The sequence below is a fragment of the Salvelinus sp. IW2-2015 genome, linkage group LG15, assembly GCF_002910315.2.
Source record: "Salvelinus sp. IW2-2015 linkage group LG15, ASM291031v2, whole genome shotgun sequence".
In the NCBI taxonomy this organism is placed as follows: Eukaryota; Metazoa; Chordata; class Actinopteri; order Salmoniformes; family Salmonidae; genus Salvelinus; species Salvelinus sp. IW2-2015.
In genome coordinates, this window is record NC_036855.1 from 29,879,275 (window position 1) to 29,894,360 (window position 15,086).

Sequence of the window (15,086 nt, forward strand, 5' to 3'; positions counted from 1 at the left end):
GGTTGATGTTTATTGGCATGAATCTTGTCCTGGAGGCAGAGCTGAGTGATTTCCACCAGCTGCAAAGTCAAAATTGGCTTTACATCGTTTGTGGGTGTGCCCGCTAGGGACTACCCTGTAGAGCTGCCTCCAGTACATGAGTCATCCCAATAAATGCCAACCTGCATCACACAGTGTACAAGAATGTGTCTTCATGTGAAGTGTTTTGATACAGTGTGCAGCATCATGAGTGTGCAGGTACATTTATTGATGAAGCGTTTCGTGTCACATTGATTTTATTATTGATACCGAGTGCGTGGTGAACTCACAGCTCCTCGTTGTTGAGGACGTTGAGCAGATCATGGACCAGGCTGTCACAAGGAAGTGTCTGGTTCACTACGCTGGTAAACAGTCTCTTCCCATGCTGCAGCTTCCTCCATGGGGTCTCCAACAGGGAGTTACTCAAACCATAGATTCCTGCTGGAGCATACACATACAGCATTGCTAGAGAATAGAGGTTGCTCCAAACGTTCATGTTATCCCCCAAAACATGCACTCACATACAGAGGTATAGTCTCATAGTCAAAACCCATCCTGCATACATAAAGGTTTATAATTCAACAGCATGGCTTGTATGGTGCAACGATATAGAACAATAGTACAAGCAATTCCACATTAAGAAAAACAGACCTGGATTTAGACGGATGGGTTCGGCGCTGCCCCTGTTTCCATAGTAACACACAGTGTCTTCTTTGGCCCTGRGTTGGACACAATGAGAGAGGGAATCAAGTTGTTGACCGATTAAAGTTGTTTAATTGTGAGGGTCATCCTAAATCATCAGCGGTTTCATGCTTGAACAATGCTTTGTACAGTTTGCTATTTCCTGATTAATGGAGCCGCTGCATTTGTAAAGGCAAATTGAAATGCCAAAAATAGATTTAAAGTAAGAAGAAAATTGTACTCTGATGCAAATTTACACTGTTTAGCTCTCCGGTCCCCGGTACTGACTTAAAAGGAGATCCTACTTCCATTTGGCATCTCTCTGACATTATGGTCTTTTCAAATGCAGTACAGGAAACTGAATGAATCACGACCCCCCCCCCCAAAAAAAAAGTGTTTTCAAGTGAATTAGTTGCATTGTCAGTTTCTGACAGCCATCAGTAGCATCATCAGTCAATGTGGAGACAGGTGCAACAAAATCTCCTTGTCCCCTGGTGGAGAACGTCTAGCTAGAATTGATCCAGATACCTATGGCTGTGATCTGTAGAGTCAGTGGCAAGGGTCAAAAGTCTGAAAACCATCAAGACTTTGATGTAGGGGGGTCTCTATCCCTGAGGCGGGCTCCATCTATAGAGCTACACTCAGTGGTGTAAAGTACTTAATTTAAAATACTTTAAACTTTAAAGTTTAAAGTATTACTTAATTATTTTTTGGGGTACCTGTACTTTACTATTTCAAATCAAACTGTGTCACATGCGCCAAATACAACAGGTGTAGACCTTACCGTGAAATGCTTACTTACAAGCCCTTAACCAACAATGCAGTTCAAGAAATAGACTTAATTTATAATAATATACCAAATAAATTAACGTAAAAAATAAAAAGGGGGGGGGTGTCAATGTAAATAGTCTGGGTACCCATTTGATTAATTGTTCAGCAGTCTTATGGCTCGGGGATAGAAGCTGTTAAGGAGACTTTTGGTCCTAGTCTTGGTCACTTCGGTATCGCTTGCCGTGTGGTAGCAGGGAGAACAGTCTATGGCTTGGYTGGCTGGAGTCTGACAATTTTTAGGGCCTTCCTCTGACACCGCCTAGTATATAGGTCCTGGATGGCAGGAAGCTTGGCCCCAGMGATGTAATGGGCCGTATGCACTACCCTCTGTAGTGCCTGGCGGTCGGAGGCCAAGCAGTTGCCATATGAGGCGGTGATGCAACCGGTCAGGATGTTCTCGATGGTGCAGCTGTAGAACCTTTTGAGGATCTGGGGACCCATGCCAAATCTTTTCAGTCTCCTGAGGGAGAAAAGGTGTTGTTGTGCGCTCTTCACGACTGTCTTGGTGTGGTTGGACCATGATAGTTTGTTTGTGATGTGGACACCAAGGAACTTGAAACTCTCGACCCGCTCCACTACAGCCCCATCAATGTTAAATGGGGCCCTGTTCGGCCCGCCTTTTCCTGTAGTCAACGATCAGCTCCTTTGTCTTGATCACATTGAGGGAGAGGTTGTTGTCCTGGCACCACACTGCCAGGTCTCTGACCTCCCTATAGGCCGTCTCATCGTTGTCGGTAACCAGGCCTACCACTGGTTGCGTCAATCAGCAAACTTGATGGTGTTGCAGTCGTGCTTGGCCGTGCAGTCATGAGTGAACTGGGAGTACAGGAGGGACTGAACACGCACCCGAGGGGCACAAGTGTTGAGGATCAGCGTGGCAAATGTATTATTGCCTACCCTTACCACCTGGGGGCGGCCCATCAGGAAGTCAGGATCCAGTTGCCCAGGGGAGGTGATCCAGTTGTAGAGGGAGGGGTTTAGTCCAGGGTCCTTAGCTTAGTGATGAGCTTCGTGGGCACTATGGTGTTGAACGCTGAGCTGTAGTCAATGAACAGCATTCTCACATAGGTGTTACTTTTGTCCAGGCAGGAAAGGGCGATTGAATCATCTGTGGATCTGTTGGGGCGGTATGCAAAATGGAGTGGGTCTAGGGTATCCGGGATGATGCTGTGAGCCATGACCAGCCTTTCAAAGCACTTCATGGCTACCGAATTGAGTGCTACGGGTGGTAACATTTAGGTAGGCTACCTTCACTTCCTTGGGGCCCGGGACTATGGTGGTCTGCTTGAAACACATGCAGGTTTTACAGACCCGGTCAGGGAGAGGTTGAAAATGTCAGTGAAGACACTTGCCAGTTGGTCCACGCATGCTTTGGTAATCTGTCTGGCCCCTCYGCTTTGTGTATGTGGACCTGCTTAAAAGGTCTTGCTCACATCGGCTATGGAGAGCGTGATCACACAGTCGTCCGGAACAYCTGGTGCTCTCATGCGTGCTTCAGTGTTGCTTTCCACGAAGCGATCATAAAAGGCATTTAGCTTGTCTGGTAGGCTTGCGTCACTGGGCAGCTCGCGGCTGGGTCTCCCTTTGTAGTCCGTAATAGTTTTCAAGCTCTGCCACATCCGACGAGCGTCAGAGCCGGTGTAGTAAGATTCAATCTTAATCCTGTAATGACGCTTTGCTTGTTTGATGGTTCGTCTGTGGGCAAAGCGGGATTTCTTATAAGCGTCCGGATTAGTATCCCGCTACTTGAAACCGGCAGCTCTAGCCTTTAGCTCGATGCYGATGTTGCCTGTAATCCATGGCTTCTGGTTGGGATATGTATGTCGTCGATGCACCTATTGAAGAAGATGATGACTGAGGTGGTATACTCCTCAATGCCATTGAAGGAATCACGAAAATATTCCAGTTTGTGCGAGCAAAACAGTCCTTTAGCGTAGCATCCGCATCATCTGACCACTTCCGTATTGAGCGAGTCACTGGTACTTCCTGCTTTAGTTTTTTCTTGTAAAGCAGGAATCAGGAGGATAGAATTATGGTCAGATTTGCCAAATGGAGGGCGATGGAGAACTTTGTATGCATCTCTGTATGTGGAGAAAAGGTGGTCTASAGTTCTTTTCCCTCTGGTTACACATGTGACATGCTGGAAGAAATGAGGTAAAACGGATTTAAGTTTGCCTGCATTAAAGTCCCCGGCCACTAGGAGCGCCGCGGTCTTAGTGCCAGCATCGGTTTGTGGTGGTAAACAGACGACTACGAATAATACAGATAAGAACTCTCTTGGTAGACGGTATGTTCTACAGCTTATCCTAAGGTACTCTACCCAAAGCGAGCAATACCTCAAGACTTCTTTAACATTAGACATRGCGCACCAGCTGTTATTGACAAATAGACACTCCCCCGCCACTCGTCTTACCAGAAGTAGGTTCTCTGTCCTGCCGATGCATGGAAAATCCCGCCATCTCTATATTATCCGTGCCCATCCAAGAAGGCTCAAGGTCATTGGCCACAGATAAAATGTCAAATCACACTATATGTACAGTAGCTTTGATTGGACTGATCATGTCAACATCATACTTTCAGAATCTTAGCTATCAGTCATCATGAATCAAGTCGACAATCTACTGGCAAATCCTTGTCATATGAAGATAAATAATGAAGAGACATTATAGATAAAACGTGTCSATGCCCATCGGCCATAAACATTCAACAATAAGTGGTTTGGAAGGAAGTGTGCACAGCACAACAAGGAGAGTCCAAAAATGTCTTGTATGCTGCTGCATYAATGTAATATGCCAGGGAGATATGTATGCTGTAGCTAAGAAAGTAATACTAAGTGTATGTTTTGTAGTAAACTGTTAATAGCCCATCTGCCTCACRCTAATAATTTGGTCCAATTACCCCTCTTAATTTCGCCAACTGTTCTGACTTGGTGGTGCACGTGCACATGTAGCCTATTTTAGAGAAATGTAATCATCAAAAATTGTAAGAGCTTTCATTGTKTGCTTATATGGCCCTGTTATTTATCCTATGGTTCTGACTTGGTGTAKAGGYAGAATACTGTAAGAACGGCCCATGTTCTGAATTCTGTTGCTGTACATTTCAAAAGTGCTTTACAAATAGTTATATTGYCAACGTCCGTCATTGTCTTAATCMAAATGACGATTGCCTCTTATACGCTCGTCTTTCCCTTATGCCATAGTGTGTACATSTCAATTGTCAGAAGAAACCACATTTGTTTAAACAAGTCAGCCATATCAGCTATGTATCTTAAAAAGGCAGTAAATGTTGCTGAATGAACTGTTTAGCTGCCAGACAAGACTCTGATGATAGCCAGGTGTAGCAGTTTAAGGTGTTGGGACTGCTGTTGGGACTCTGCTATTAGGGCCTACATAAAGCTGTCCCAACAGTTTGTGGGCACCGTTTGTCACCGTTATAGTGCAATTAATGTATTGTGGCTTTGCTGGCATGCATCTTTTTTTTTGCCACACCAAGATTTACATGCTAAAATCGCCCCACTGACTACATCCCTAAAGAAAATAAATGTACTTTTAACATTTTCCCTAACACCCAAAAGTACTCGTTACATTTTGAATGCTTAGCAGGCCAGGAAAATAGTCCAATTCACAAACTTATCAAGAGAACATCCCATGTCATCCCTATTGCCTCTGATCTGGCAGACTCACTAAACACAAAATTGCTTTGTTTGTAAATTATGTCTGACTGTTGAAGTGTGCCCCTGGCTATCCGTAAACTTTAAACAAGAAAATCGTGCCATCTGGGCTGCTGAATTATAAGGAATTTTAAGTGATTTATACTAATGGTATATTTAAAACCAAATACTTTTGTACTTTTACTCAAATAGTATTTTACTGGGTGACGGTCACTTTTGTCATTTTCTTTTAAGGCATCCTTACTTTTACTCAAGTATGACGACAATTGGGTACTTTACACCACTGGCTACACTATAGATACTAAAGTATGTGGACAGCCCTTKAAATTAGTGGATTCGGCTATTTCAGCCACACTCMTTGCTGACAGGTYTATAAAAGTCGAGAACACAGCCATGCCATAGACAAACATTGGCAGTAGAATGGCCTTACTGAAGAGCTCAGCGACTTTCAATGTGGCACTCTCATAGGATGCCACCTTTCCAACAAGTCAGTTCYTCAAATTTCTGCCCGACAAGAGCTGCCCCGGTCATCTAAGTGCTGTTATTGTGAAGTGGAAACGTCCAGGAGCAACAACGGCTCAGACGCGAAGTGGTAAGCCACATAAGCTCACAGAACAGGACCGCAGAGTGCTTAAGCACGTAAAAATCGTCTGTCCTCAGTTGCAACACTCACTACTGAGTTCGAAACTGCCACTGGAAGCAACTTCAGCACAAGAAGGGTTGGTCGGGAGCTTCATGAAATGGGTTTCTATGGATGAYCAGCCGCACACAAGCCTAAGATCACCATGCGCAATGCCTAGCGTCGGCTGGAGTGGTATAAAGCTCGCTGCCATTGGACTCTGGAGCTGTGGAAACGCGTTCTCTGGAGTGATGAATCACGTTTCACCATCTGGCCGTCGAATGGACAAATCTGGGTTTGCTGGATGCCACGAGAACGCTACCTTCCCCCAATGCACCGTGCCAACTGTAAATAATAAATAATGGTCTGGGGCTGTTTTTTATGGTTCGTGGTAGGACCCTTACTTCCAGTGACAGGAAATGTTAATGCTACAGCATACATTGACAATCTAGACAATTCTGTGCTTCGAACTTCGTGGCAACAGTTTGGGGAAGGCCCTTTCCTGTTTCAGCATGACAATGCCCCTGTGCACAAAATGAGGTCCATACAGAAATAGTTTGTCGAGATTGGTGTGGAAGAACTTGACTGGCCTGTACAGAGCCCTGACCTCAACCCCCATCGAACACCTTTGGGATGAATTMGAATGCTGACTGTGAGCCAGACCTAATCGCCCAGCATCAGTGCCCGGTCACACTAATGCTCGTGGCTGAATGGAAGCAAGTCCCCGCAGCAATGTTCCAACATCTAGTGGAAAGCCTTACCAGAAGAGTGGATGCTGTTATAGCAGTTATAACCAACTCCATATTAATGCCCATGATTTTGGAATGAGATGATCGACGAGCTGTTGGTCATGTAGTGTATAAGAGGAGAGAAGATTACTTTCCTGTSGTGAGATTGAGACTCGTTTGATAATAACATCTGCAAATAGCCGKGGACAGAGGGACTGACAGAATCAATTTTGTCTGACATAWGGGGTTCCGCTGTCCGCTAAATGTTTATCTCTTACAATTAATTACAAGCTAATTTGCCTGTCTGCTGTCCGAGATAGTACATTTGTTTATGCCACAGTAAGCAATTAAGCTGGGAAAAGAATAGGCCAAGGTTCTCTCTCTGTTGGTGTTACTGTTTCTCATACGGTGTAAATGTCCTTGGGCAGAGGAATTTAAGTAGGCCAGTGTGTTAGTAAAAACACTGTGGGAAAATGACAATATGAATGCAATTTTGTTAACATTACACCATCTTCAAACCAAAGAATATCAAAACCCCATGGATTGATGGCATACCAGTAGAGGTATATCAAGCCTTTTTTTTTTTATATATACCCGAAGCGCCATTGCTACCTTGTTTTAACTACTCCTATAGAATGGTAGTCCGTCAGGTATTAAAACAAGACCCAGATGGCAAATATAAAGATCCAGTCTAAAAAAACTGAAGGCCTCTTACACTTCAATGTTGCGATGCAAAATGCATAGCACTCAGAATTAAAAAGGTTTTACCAGCTATTGTCCATCCTGATCAGACAGGTATTTTCATGAACGATACATTGGAGATAATATACGACAACAACTAATAGAAATAATAGTACATCATGAAACATCTAAGAAGCCAAGTCTGGTATTTATATCAAAAAAAGGAAAAAAAGTTTCCATGTATGCATGCGGATGACTCAAGTTTTATATTAAGTCCGCAAGCTAGACCCCTGCAATGTTTAATTGAAGATCTAGATATCATAATTAGGTTTTAGTCCAGAAATGTTTAGTGTACAATATTACGTATTGATCTTAAAAAATATATATATATATCCATTACCCTCCAGTCTACCTATAAAATGGGCTGACGGTGAAGTAGACATACTTGGTATTCATATCACAAAATATATAAATGAGCTCTCCACAATGAATTTCAATAGAAAACTTGTAAAAATAGACAAGATCCTGCAACTATTTATGGGAAAATTACACCGATTAACTCTTTGACATCTCAGTTTACTCACTTACTTATGGCTGTGCCTACTCCTGATGATTTGTTTTTCAAATAATACGAGCCAAAAATATTTAGCTTTATCTGGGACGATAAACCACAAAAAAATAAAGCGTGCCTATCTATATAATGAATTGGGTGGGTTGAGATTATTAAATATAAAAGCACTAAACCTCTCTAAAAGCTTCACTTTTTAAAAAGTTTTATTTGAACCTTGAATGGCTCTCAAGTAGATARTAAGAAAAGCTCATCCATTGTTTAKAAATTGCCTTTTTTGCCTTTTGTGCAGATTGCCATGTCTCATTTTCGATTAATTGAAAATGATGCTGTTTGAAAAAAATAGAAACTTTGAAAAAAGCATTGCAGAGCTGGCTACAATTTCAATTTCATCCCCCTGAAAAGATATAACAAATATTATGGCTGAACACAATCGTGCTGGTTGAAAAAATACCTGTATTTATGGGTATTTTGTTTGTAAATCATATTATAAATTGGAATGGTAGTTATGTATTTCATGGAGTTCTCAGAATTGTACGGGAAGGTCCGCTCAATCCAAGAGTACAAACAATTGATTACAGCATTATCCCAAAAATGGAGATGGCGGCAGCGGGAGGAGGCAGGGAACTGGTCTGTCTGCCCAATATAAAGTTGGCGGCTGAAATAAAAATAGCATAAATAGGAAAGTATACCAGTTTCATTTGAGGACCAGGAGGATATTGACAGCTGTGCCATACAGATTGCAAAATAGTTGMAAAGAYATWTTTGATGTACCGATTCCATGGTACAGGGTGTATGAGTTGATACAGTTGAAGTTGGATGTTTACATACACTTAGATTGGAGTCATTAAAACACGTTTTTCAACCACTCCACAAATTTCTTGTTAACCAATTATAGTTTTGGCAAGTCAGGTAGGACATCTACTTTGTGCATGACACAAGTCATTTTTCCAAAATGTTTAGCAGACAGATTATTTCACTGTACACAATTCTATGGGTCAGAAGTTTACATACACTAAGTTGACTGTGCCTTTAAACAGCTTGGAAATATGTGAAAATTATGTCATGGCTTTAGAAGCTTCTGATAGGCTAATTGACATAATTTGAGTCAATTGGAGGTGTACCAGTGGATGTATTTCAAGGCCTACCTTCAAACTCCAGTGCCTTCTTTGTGTGACATCATGGGAAAATTAGAAGAAATCAGTCAAGATCTCAGAAAAAGATTGTAGACCTCCACAAGTCTGGTTTCATCATTGGAGAAATTTCCAAATGCCTGAAAGGTACCACGTTCATCTGTACAAACAATAGTACGCAAGTATAAACACCATGGGACCACGCAGCCATCAACCGCTCAGGAAGGAGATGTGTTGTGTCTCCTAGAGATGAACGTACTTTGGTGCGAAAAGTGCAAATCAATCCCAGGACAACAGCAAAGGACCTTGTGAAGATGCTGAAGGAAACAGGTACAAAAGTATCTATATTCACAGTAAAACAAGTCCTATATCGACATAACCAGAAAGGCTGCTCAGCAACGAAGAAGCCACTGCTCCAAAAACCACCATAAAAAGCCAGACTATGGTTTGCAACTGCACATGGGGACAAAGATCGTACTTTTTGGAGAAATGTCTCTGGTCTGATGAACAAAAATAGAACTGTTTGGCCATAATGACCATCGTTATGTTTGGAGGAAAAAGGGGGAGGCTTGCAAGCCAAAGAACACCATCCCAACCGTGAAGCACGGGTGGCAGCACCATGTTGTGGGTGCTTTGCTGCAGGAGGGACTGGTGCCTTCACACAAATAGATGATCAATGAGAAAGGAAAATTATGTGGATATATGAAGCAACATCTCAAGACATCAGTTAGGAAGTTAAAGCTTGGTCGCAAATGGGTCTTTCAAATGGACAATGACCCCAAGCATACTTCCAACGTTGTGGCAGAATGGCTTAAGGACAAACAAAGTCAAGATATAGGACTGTCCATTCAAAGCCTGACCTCAATAATATAGATCATTTTGTGGGCACCTGAACAAAGCGTGTGCGAGCAAGAGGCCTACAAACCTGACTCAGTTACACCAGCTCTGTCAGGAGGAATGGCCAAATTCACCCAACTTATTGTGGGAAGCTTGTGGAAGGCTACCCGAAAATTTGACCCAAGTTAAACAATTTAAAGGCAATGCTACCAAATACTAATTGAGTGTATGTAAACTTCTGACCCACTGGGAATGTGATGAAAGAAATAAAAGCTGAAAAAATCATTCTCTCTACTATTATTCTGACATTTCACATTCTTAAAATAAAGTGGTGATCTAACTGACCTAAGGGAATTTTAACTAGGATTAAATGTCAAGGAAATTGCGAAAACCTGAGTTTAAATGTATTTGGCTAAGGTGTATGTAAACTTCCGACTTCAACTGTATATAAAACGACACAAGATTCAAGACTTCGTGCTTTTCAGCWAAAATTATTATATAGAATTCTTGCCACCAACAAAATGTTGAATATTTGGGGCATACAATCATTGAAGCTCTGCAGATTTTGTGAGGATACAGAATCAATAGACCATTTATTTTGGTATTGCCCTCAYGTAGCCCGTTTCTGGTCTCAGGTTCAGGAATGGCTAAAAATACATAACATTGATCTAAAATTGACCCTAGAAATTGTACATCTGGAGAGACCGGGTCAGTCAATTACTAATATACTAATACCCTTAGTAAAAGTATTTATCTTCAACTCACAATCTGTGGATTCAATTAGATAGAAATTGTATGTTAAACATCACAGCATAGTTGAAAGATATATAATARGTAGAAATCCGAAGAGGGTGGCCAGCAGAGATAYGTGAGAGGGGCTGGGATGTGGAATTGGAGACAAGTGGGAGTGGAGTTGCTGGGCGGGGGATAGAATGACGGTCAAAGATAAAAGTATAAAAAATAAGTTTGAATGACACCGAGGGGCAATGTTTTTACAGCTAATGCCGGTTTGCCTGAGGTTGATGCCATGCAGGTGTTTGTACACATGCATATGCACACACACTCTCATTCAAATGCACACATGTGAACATACATGGACACAGGTAAATAGTGTCATACATGCACTCAAACATACTCAGTTGGCCTTGCTGTTATGATTTTTGTTGTCCTTGTTGTTTTCTGTTTTCCTTTGTCTCTCTTTTGTTAATTTGTTGGTTGGTTGTGCATGGGGGGGAGGGGTCTTGGGGGGGGGAATGGAATTCTTAAAAAAAAAAAGTCAATGTTCTTGGGGTGGGTTCTCGGATGGTTGAGGGGAGCTCTTGGGGAACTGTGGAGGGGTATCTTGGAGGGCTGGCGGTTGAGAGCTTGGGCCGGAGGCTGATGGATCGCTGGTTAGGGTCCCTGTTTTTGACCTTGTGGGTGATCTGTCAACGTGCCCTTGAGCAGGGCGTTGACCCTGGTTGTTTCTGTGTGTCGCTCTGGATGGGAGTCTGTTAGATGACTAATGTGATGTAGTTGTTGAGCGGCTTCACTGCAAGTATATTGCATGCTTTAAACATTCAATAAAACATAAAAAAATAATAATATCAATGTCTCGATGATTAAAGCCAAACAATATATAAAACTTTCTGCAACGTAACTACAGTAATGACATAAACCACCATCTTTTTGCTTTTGTTCATGTCAATGCCTTGTAGCTTCCTTCCATGGGTACAATATTTTCAACTTCGCTGCCTGAAGTTGACTCTGGTTTGATATCCCTCTCCTAAATAGTATATAAAACTGCAACCCTGCAGAAAGGTGGCCAGATTATGCTATGGGCTCATTGGGCTGGGAAGAGATGGAGCTATGTAGATTACTCTCAGTCCCAACTCAGACAAACACACTGTGTGAAATACTGTTTCGATAGATTGAGGCCTAAGCTCAATAGTCTCACCTTGAAGCACAATGGCTACTTTTGCATTCTGTGGCGGGCATCAAATTTACTCCGGAGGCAACAGGTGGATATCTCAGACTCCGAGGTATTTCTGATACCCACACGCTCTGACGAGAATATCAAAACCTCATCAGTTCTGCTGCAGGGAGATTTGGGCTGAGATGAGGAACCACAGGAGTTGGCTGCTAGCAATGGACAGCGTTAACTACCAACAGGAAAAGAAAGTTCTGTGAAGCTTCAGAAACAGCACTTTTGAAGATCTAGCTGCCAGAATGATAATCACTATATGCAGCAGGATAGTAGATGTTTATAAATGAAATGCAGTACATTATTCTGAAMCTTTTAAGCAGTGCCTTATTTTGCTCCTTGCTGCTGTGCTGYGCGGCCTCAGGTTTGTTGAAATTGGGCTGATGAACATTGAGAACCATCAGTGGGATTGGGAGGTATCGTTGCGAATACGTTTTGGACACTACAGTGAAAATTGTTAACTTTGTTAAAGCAAGGCCCCTGAACTCTCATGTATTTTCTGRACTATGCAATGATATAGGCAGCGACCATGTAACGCTTTTACAACATACATGAGTGCGCTGGTTATCAAGGGGCAAGGTATTGACAAGTTCATTTTAATTGAGAGATGAGCTTAAAGTTCTCTTTACTGACCATCATTTTCACTTGTCTGACCGCTTGCATGATGACGAGTTTCTCACACGACTGGCCTATCTGGGTGATGTTTTTTCTCGCATGAATGATCTGAATCTAGGATTACAGGGACTCTCCGCAACTATAGTCAATGTGCGGGACAAAATTGAGGCTATGATTAAGAAGTTGGAGCTCTTCTCTGTCTGCATTAACAAGGACAACCCACAGGTCTTTCCATCATTGTATGATTTTTTGTGTGCAAATGAACTCAAGCTTACGGACAATGTCAAATGTGATATAGCGAAGCACCCGAGTACAACTGGATTCGTTATCCCTTTCATGCCATGCCTCCAGTCCACTTACCGATATCTGAACAAGAGAGCCTCATCAAAATTGCAACAAGCGGTTCTGTGAAAATTGAATTTAAATCAGAAGCCACTGCCAGATTTCTGGAATGGGCTGCGCTCAGAGTATCCTTCCTTGGAAAATCACACTGTTAAGACACTGATGCCCTTTGCAACCATGTACCTATGTGAGAGTGGATTCTTGGCKCTCTCTTGCATGAAAACTAAATACAGGCAATGACTGTGGAAAATTATAAGACAGACTCTCTCCAATACAACATTGCAGAGTTAWGTGCATCCTTTCAAGAACACCCTTCTCATTAACCTGTGGTGAGTTATTCACAATTTTTGACGAACAAATAAGGTTTTATATGTAAGATGGTTAAATAAAGAGCAAAATTATTATTATTTGTGCCCTGGTCCTATAAGAGTTCTTTGTCACTTCCTACGAGCCAGGTTGTGACAAAAACTCACTCATTCTTATGTTTAATAAATGTATCGTATAGTGGGTGTGTGTGGCAGGCTTACAATGATGGCAAAAAACAACATTTGAGAGTGCGCTGACCCTGGTGCTAGAGGGGGTACGCAGCTGGAGGTTGAATGTTTGAAGGGGTACGGGACAATAAAARGTTTGGGAACCACTGAGCTAGACAGAGAGATCAGCCCAGGGACTAAAGGCCTACTGCTACAACTGCCTGTTGTGATTGTTGTAGTAGCTGGGTTAAGCATACTGGTTTTGGGGGGAGACAAAAGAGAATATGCATTACTGTTACTCATCAAAATGAAATAAACCATTCACCACAGAAACCAGTTGCTGCTACCCTTTTCAAAAAGGAAAAACAAAAGCCTGCCAAAAGCTACACCACAGTTGCAGACCACACGAACAACCCACTTTCTAAAAAGTGGGTGAGAATGTATACTTTAAACATATAAGTTCTGCTGGGTATTAGGAAGGCTCYGTGAGGCTGGATGTTTTGAGATGACAGTTGACAGATTAAACAGATAATCTTCTTCCACCACACAGACTTGAATGAATAAATATGTACACAAGATTGGATCAAAGTCGAAAGAAGCACAGGAAAAGTAAGATGGCTCGGTGTATGACAATACCGAGTGCTGCTTGGCTGCCATTGATAAAATAATTTGAGGGCATTTGCGATTAAAATTGAGAGATGATTGATTTGAACACCTTCCTAATATTGAGTTACACCTCCTTTTGCCCTCAGAACAGCCTCAATTTGTCGTTGCATGGAATGCTGGCCAAAGTTGACTTCAATAATTCCCACAGTTGTGTCCAGTTGGCTGATGTCCTTTGGGTGGCGAACCATTCTTGATACACACTGGAAACTGTMGAYKSTGAAATACCCAGCAGCATTGCAGCTCTTGACATACTCAAACTGGTGTGCCTGGCATCAACTACCATACCCCACTCAAAAGTRACTTAAATATTTTGTCTTGCCCATTCACCCTCTGAATGGCACAAATACACAATCCATGTCTCAATTGTCAAAAATGTCTCAAGGCTTCAAAAACCTAAATTAACCCGTATCTTCCACTTCATCAACACTGATTGAAGTGGATTTAACAAGTGACATCAATAAGGGATCATAGCTTCACCTGGTCAGTCGATGTCATGGAAATAGCAGGTGTTCCTATTGTTTTGTACACTCAGTGTACATCATTAGCTCCGACCAAGGCAAGGCTCAGTCAGAGGGGAAACGTATGCATGCAAATTCGTCAACTGGATTGAAAGTATTCAAACCCATCGAAAGAGCTATGGATTATTAATAAAAGCAATACTGGTTTAACAAGCAACGTAATTAAGGGAAGGCATAATATAAATCATGCCAAACTTGAAGTCGAGACATTTAGAGTTCTATTCAGTTGGATGAGTAACATACAAATTATACACTTTTTCTATTACTGCATCCCCAATGACGTACACWGTGGGAATGGCACAATTACCYTATAACRGACGGTTATGGGTGAAGATAGTCATGAAAATTAACAGTTTTTTTGCGACGACAAACATCTGACTGAAAACGGGATGGCCGAGGCATTTCCGTGGTTGAGTCCTTTGCGATACCATGGAGTCTTACAACGTGATGATACTTACAACACCTTGCTTGCTGAAACAAGCAAGGTGTTGTCGCAAACAATGAATAGAATGGGCTTGGAACCCCTAACCCTGGCAATTTGACTGGTAAACTCATGGGTACACTCACAATGGCTGCCTGGTATTGTGGACTAATTGGAAAAATAAAAGTAGTACTTTCCAATGCGTGAGCTAAAAGAGGCGTGCCGTGAGACTTGTGTGTTCTAAAGACCAATACGTGAGAGTTTGCAGCTCTGCTTTCAGTCGTAACATTACTCCCTCCAGTCACAACCCATTTTGATGGGT

General features: G+C 42.1%; 1 protein-coding gene across 3 annotated transcripts in view; it reads right to left on the reverse strand.

The window, feature by feature from the left end:
* LOC111974641 (transport and Golgi organization 2 homolog) overlaps positions 1–15,086 on the reverse strand; it is a 49,350-nt gene that overhangs the window by 4,262 nt on the left and 30,002 nt on the right. For 2 of the 3 annotated variants that reach the window (XM_024002525.2, XM_024002526.2), the window contains exons 6-7: positions 670–737; positions 309–459 (exon numbers count right to left, since the gene is read on the reverse strand). In XM_024002525.2, coding sequence (XP_023858293.1) covers positions 309–459; positions 670–737 — 219 coding nt within the window. The remainder of the gene's footprint in view (positions 1–308; positions 460–669; positions 738–15,086) is intronic. The other variant, XM_024002527.2, reaches the window with a different exon arrangement.